This window comes from Crinia signifera, chromosome 2 (assembly GCF_055691185.1).
Source record: "Crinia signifera chromosome 2, ASM5569118v1, whole genome shotgun sequence".
NCBI classification, from domain to species: domain Eukaryota; kingdom Metazoa; phylum Chordata; class Amphibia; order Anura; family Myobatrachidae; genus Crinia; species Crinia signifera.
Genome location: NC_139218.1, coordinates 388,172,116 through 388,178,862, shown reverse-complemented (window position 1 = coordinate 388,178,862; position 6,747 = coordinate 388,172,116). Strand labels below are relative to the sequence as shown.

The 6,747-nt window shown below is 47.1% G+C and overlaps 1 protein-coding gene across 1 annotated transcript; it reads right to left on the bottom strand.

Annotated features, from left to right (window-relative positions):
• CREBZF (CREB/ATF bZIP transcription factor) lies at nucleotides 1–4,352 on the bottom strand. Its single transcript, XM_083170301.1, has 3 exons — nucleotides 3,442–4,352; nucleotides 2,947–3,020; nucleotides 1–1,655 (listed from the first exon to the last, which is right to left on the bottom strand). Exons 1-2 carry the CDS (start codon nucleotides 4,287–4,289, stop codon nucleotides 3,005–3,007), a joined length of 864 nt encoding a protein of 287 aa, XP_083026427.1. The 5' UTR covers nucleotides 4,290–4,352; the 3' UTR covers nucleotides 1–1,655; nucleotides 2,947–3,004.
• Nucleotides 4,353–6,747: the final 2,395 nt, after the last annotated feature.

Sequence of the window (6,747 nt, the reverse complement as noted above, 5' to 3'; positions counted from 1 at the left end):
TTTGCAGCAATCAGTTTATTACAGAACCTGCTCATACTACAAGGATACAGGATTTTCTGTCATCCACAGACATAGTGGAAACGATCTGAACAATTGTTATCTAACATTCTGGAACTAGTTTTATAATAGTGCTGCAATGATTCAAGTATTACAAAATTAAAGTCTGTTACATACAGAAAGCAACATATTGACGTGTTAACTGCACAAACTCAATACACTGAATCCCCCAGGAACAAACAATACAGAGATCTATTTCAGACCAGGGAGTCTCAATTCCACCCAAGTGCCCCCAGCAGGTAATGCTTTGCAAAGGTGACTTATAATGACTGATGCAGGGAAATAGAGGATCTCTCCTACTTAACAGAGAAATGGCGAAAGCCTGACCAGCTGGGAAGACTTGAGGATGAAGACAGGTTTATTCAAAACTAACGAAGGGAAAAAAAATGTTCTTCCTCCCATAACAGCAAATCAGAAGCGTGCTTTCATTTTCTAAGAACCAGTGAAAAAAAATCTGTGCGTGAGTTTTATACTGTGCAGGGCTTAAGTTTAAAAGCAGGATGTCGCTTAATAATCAATACAGAAATATTCTATATCTTTATTTTTCATCTAATCTTCCCAATTCACTGAATTTTTTTTTAAAAGAGACTAATCTGTGGCCAACACCAACCATATGGGCGCAACACATTTCTGGAAACTACATTCTGAGCCATTACCTGGCAGGGTACCAATTCCCGTTCGGTTGTTGCCAAATAACATTGACCATTATAGCAGCAGCATTTGCTGCAAGCTGGGAACACACTATTCGATATATCAGCCGTGTGAATGAAACACCAATATATTGCATGCCTATCAGTGGGTGTGTGGGTGTGTCGGTGTCTCCCCCCCCCCATCTGTCCGACTGACATCAAACTGCAATGTGCTGCAGTTCCTGGACTTAAAAGCACAGTTCTGTGGGGCATGTTCAAATCAATAACATCCCTTACAACACAAATGAATTCACACCTTCCTGATCGGAGGTAAAAAAAATTAAAACTCCAACTTGGAACAGCCATCTGTCTAAGCAGCTGCCTGGAACCTTCCCATCACAGCTGTACATGGAATGCAGGAGGCAAGTATTAGTAATTCACCAACTGTATCCTCTCTCTATAACCCATTCAACATTTTAACCCACTATCTCCCTACTGATATATTCTCTACCCACTTGGCTACACCCAAAAAAAAAAAAAAAAAAAATCCTGTGTAATCAACTACCCAAAATATATATATTGTTGTAAATCCTTTGGAAGTCTCCTTGTAAACTGCATTGTGTATAGAATTATATATATGTATTGCTGATATGTTCATTTGACCTTTAAACTATTTAAAAAAAAATTTTTTAGACTTTATGGGTAGTTTGGGGCCGATTCTTTCAACGGCCATGCAAGAAATCTGTTTTTATGCTTAAGCCACACAGAAAAAAAGACCTGGACCTTCCGTCTCATACACTGCACCACCCTCCAAACCTCCCAGCTTCACATGTGCACACACAGGGTAAGATATAAAAAAAAGGCCCGGCATTACCTCCGTTCTCCTCTTGTACCATACTACCTTTTAATACAAAGCAGGATATGTGGCCAGCAGCAGCTCCCGAATCTTCTGCCATACAGGTGAATCCACTTTAGCATAAAGAAAAACAAGGATGCTAAATACATATACTCATCGTAGAGAAGCGAGATTTCAAAAGGACTTTATTCTACAGATTCACGTTAAAGACTTTCTGTAGGCGAGCCATTATAAATCAATGTGCCACTGCAATAGTGCAGGGGACGTTATGCAGTGTGCGTTGCGATCCTTGGGCCACAACACGCAGCTATACGCTGCTGAGGGGGTACGGTAACTCATTAAGCTCCGCAACACAAGTATTCGTAAGCAGCAGCTATAGATGTGATTGGCGGTTCTAGGAACAGCGGAAATCTAGTGAATTACTGCATACAAATGGCTGCGGACATCCGTCCTTTTGAAATCTCACTTTACAAGCAATTGCAATGTTTCATATTAGTGTCCTACAATATACCCTTAAGGTGCCCATACACTAGTAAGATTTATCTTCAGATCTGGCTGGTTGGAACAAAAACATGGTAATGGATGAGTGACAGTTTGTCAGTTTTCCAGCATTTCCAAGCAAGTGGTCAACTGTCATTTGCTCTCATCCATAAGCATGTTTTTGTTCCAACCAGCCAGATCTGAAGATAAATCTGCGTGTGTATGGCCACATGTAGCCACCCACTATAGTGGCAGGACTAGTTTATTGTTCACGCTATCTGTGAGTAATGCGATTTACAGACACCCCGTAACTGTGTTGTGAGCACACACTTTGGGCTTCTATCACAGCACCTGAGCCCAGACATTAGCTGGATAAAGCTTTTTTTACAAGGTGCCATTAAGTAGACAAGAGACGCCACTGTTGTACGGTAGCAGGTAGAGTGCAGACATAAAGGCCACCTACGTATGAAGCAGCTTTTTGGCAATTCCATGAACGTGTGTTCATTGTAGCACCCTGCACATTCCAAAACCTGTGCAGTACCCCTCTGCTGTGGTGCAGCTAGCACAGGTATGGTCTGTATATCATCAGTGCTGCAATACAGACCAGACCTGTGCTAGGAGCACCACAGCAGAAAGCGACACAGCAGGCAGGGAGGAGGAACTGCATGGGTTTTGGAAGATGCAGGGTGCTAGAAAGAAAACTATGGCAGAATAAACTGCACTAAGGAAAGTATAACGGGGAAGGGGTTACACTTTTCAGGTTGGGAAAACGCACCCGATACACAACATAAAGTAACATACAATGAGCACTATCAGCATTGACTCTTCAGTATTTACAGATGGGATGAACTGGCGGTGAACAGCTGCCTGTCCGCCTTATGTATAACAGCTAGGTCAGCATTAGGTAGTGACTTAGATCCTTACCAGGTTGCGAGGCGAAATGGGACTGCTCTGTAACTCAGCAAGGGAGCAAGCCGACAATTCACCTAAAAAAGAAACTGTCAAGAGAGGTTTACTAGTATTGTACTATAGCACACAGGCTTCATGCAGCGCCAGACATAGCCATACACAGCTATAATCGGTTTCGCCATCATAACAATATCCCCCCTTCCCCCCTAGCCAAGCCCACCACCCACAATGACACGGATCAGAACATGGCACCTGTCACCAAGGAACAGGTCATATCACAGGATGTTCATTTACAGCAGTCTCATGCAATCTGTGGCTCTACAGCTGCTACAGAACTACAAGATAGACTCAGGTGACATGCTGGGACTTGTAGTCCCACAGCAGCAAAGGCCTCAATCGCCCACATAGCTGGGTCCCACAGGGCACCCTATTCTCAGTGTCTATCACTGGGGGAGGGCTTCTGTCCTCAGATGTCCAGCACATAAGTCAGAGCAGTTTACTTGACCCTACATTTTGGCTGCAGACGATGCCCTCCTGGCACAAGCAGGGCAGAACTCCACCGAAACCTTCTCCTGGTCCACGTGCAGACAGACTCCTCCTCCCGCAGGGGGCGCCGCTCCCTCCTCGGGCTCCTCCTCTACTCTGGGCAGCGCGTAGTCGTGGTCAGCAGGTCGCGGTGGGCGGGGCTCCAGGAAGAGTGACGTGGACAGGCGGACCCCGCCCAGGCCGGTCAGGCGCCCCAGCAGCTTGCACAGGGCGGTGTCATTGGCCAGCACCGCCCTCAGGTAGCGCGACTCCTCCTCCAGCGCGAGCACCCGCGCGCCCAGTTCCTCCCGCTCGCGCTCTAGGCGCGCGTTCTCGCCGGCCAGACGGGCGACCCGGCCCTCCAGCCCGCTGACGTACTCCTTCCGGCGCAGGCGGTTCAGGCGGGCGGCCAGGGCGTTCCGGTTGTTGGGTGGGCCGCGGCGGCGTTGGCAGCTGGTTTGGTTTGCGGCGGCCATGTTGGGTGTGGTGGCAGCGGCGGCCATGTTAGGTGTGGCGTAAGCGCTACTAGGCCGCGGGTCCCCGCAGCCGACTAGTTGCTGCAGGAGGTCTGCCAGTGCTGGCTCCTCGGCGTCCTCCGCCCACCAGCCGCCGCAGGCCTCATCCACGGTCAGCAGGTCGTCCAGCCCCGGTAGCGGAGTCCCATCAAAGCAGGGGGCGGCACAGTCTCTGGGCATGCTGGCCGGGCTAGCGGGGAGCTCTTCCTCGGCCGCAGCGGCTCGGGTCCTCCTCCTCGTCTTCCTGCGGGCATTGCTGCTACTGCTGCCGGTCGCCGCTGCTGTCAGCTGTGGCCGCTCTCTCAGACGGTGCCTCATGGCGGACGTGTCGGAGCTGCGATGGCGTCTGACTCTGGGAGAGACACGACAACTTCCTGTTTCCGGCACTGACTGCCGTGGTCACGTGATCGTCCCTCCCCCTGTCACTCATTGCATTGCAACATCCCTACGCAAAACTGCCCTTCGGTGGTGTTACCATCGTTACTAACATTAATTGACAGCACCGATGATGACTATCTGTTCACATGGGAACGATCGATACTGTGGCCTTCCAGCTGTTGTGGAACTACAAGTCCCACCATGCCTTGCCACAGTTTTGCTATTAGGGAATGCTAAAACTATGGCAAGGCATGCTGGGATAAGTAGTTTCACAACAGCTGGAGGGCCACAGTTTGGACATGCCTGTATGGATGCCCCTGCTTTCCTATACACATGACTACAGGCCAATCAGTTCATTGATATATAGTTTTGCATCAGATCATTGATATATGGGAGGGGGGATGTGCTTTTGTCCAATCAATGGTAAAAGTATTCTACATCCAATTGTAAAGCGCCCAATTGTAAAGCGCAACAGAATATGCTGGGCTATATAAGAAACTGTAAATAAATAAAATAAATAAATCGGACCATCGATGATATTGTATTATCGAAGGCCGATGGTCATCCCTACTTTTGCTATCGATAAGGAAAATCAGGTGATTTCCCACCATCTCTGGCAATGCAGAATACACATATAGGGTACTTGTTTCCTAGCAGGGCGCCCAATTTGCATACGTACGGTAGCGTAGTGAAATCGCATCGCATGGCCCTTTTGTGCTGTGCGATGCGATTTTAGTAGTTCATTTATTCACTGCATCCTGATTGAAATCGCATCACATGGCTCTTTTTTTTTGTGGTGTGCGATGCGCGATGTGATTTCAGTAGTTAATATGGTAAAACACCACCACTATCCACGTCACCCCGAAGCATGGAGAGCGTACGCGTTACGTGTCCTCCCAACCTTTTCATACCCCCACTATCCACGTCGGTGTGCAGTTGATTTTATACAGTGTGGCGGGCGCACGCGGAATACATGTAAAGTAATCCGCTGCAGTCGCCACACTATATAAAATCTACTCTACGCCGACGTGGATAGTGGGGGTATGAAAAGGTCGGAGGACGGGTTCCGCTGCCGCTCGCCGCACTTCGGGGTGGCGTGGATAGTGGGGGTGTTTTAGGAACACATTCACACCTGCAAAGTCATACAGCTGACACAGTAATGATAGCATGTGTATTATTATTAACTAATAACTAATTTACAGGGGGCGGGAATGACAGGGAGCGGGAAAATCGCATCGCAAGGCACAAAAAGCCATGCGATTCCAGTATGCAGAATAGCCCACTAAGCAAATAAAGAAATAAATAAGAAACAAGTACCATATATAGTTTTTGTCGTGACAATGCTCCGTACCAACATTCTGATTGTTCCATGGACCAGTTAGTACAGGATTGACCATTGTTTGGTGAAATCGCCAATGGTTATCCATTGCACCATTGATGGCCACTTGCCATATAGCCGTCGAAGGCAACTGCACCAAATGACAATCCCTAGACGCGAGTGGGAATGGCCACCATTGTGGTTATCCTTGTTGCGGATATGGCAAGTCACCATTGATGGTTTCTGCTGTCATGCTGATCATCTATTGTTTCACTTGCCAATGTTCATCCCTCTTCTTTAACCAATCAGAACCTGGGGGCAGGGCTTTGTAGGTGTCACGAAAGTTATGCTGGGTCTCCCCTATTAATACCAATAGCATTTGACATCAGTCATAAACCATCAGTGATTAGGGAACATGGTTGACAAAGTCACTAGTGTAGTGTAGAATGTACATACACTGGGGGGTTACTGTGGTAAAATGATATTTGACCATTTTTGGTGCATTTTGGTTTTTTTTTTCCACAGAGAGCATCATTGTGGGGCCTATGTTTATGTGTAAAACTATACACACACACAGACGGGATAATTATACAGTGCAAGGGATGTTGATATCATCAGGTTTCATCGATTGGTGTATAATAGAAGTTTATTTTTACTGCAAAATAAAAATAAATCCTAGTGCACTTTAATATAAAATATCCTGGGGGTTGTAGTCAAATTATTACACGCCAGCAGAGCCTAATGGAATTATTCAAATGTAGCTCTGTTCGGGCGCGTATGATGGCCACCGCCACAGCCATTCCGGCACCCCCGCCCCAACCGAGCTATTCAAATGTAGCTTCATTCAGATACGCATGACAGCCGGCGCCGCCATTTCAGCTGGGTTTTCCCACAATCCAAAAACATACTAGTATGGAAATTGGCACCCAACATAATGTAGGCCTAGTGTAAATGTGTGAACATGTGGTAGGGAATACAGATAGTAAGCTCCTCTGGGGCAGGGACTGTTGTGAATGGTCAAATGTTATCTGTACAGCGCTGCGGAATATGTGTGCGCTATACAAATAACTGGTAATAAAT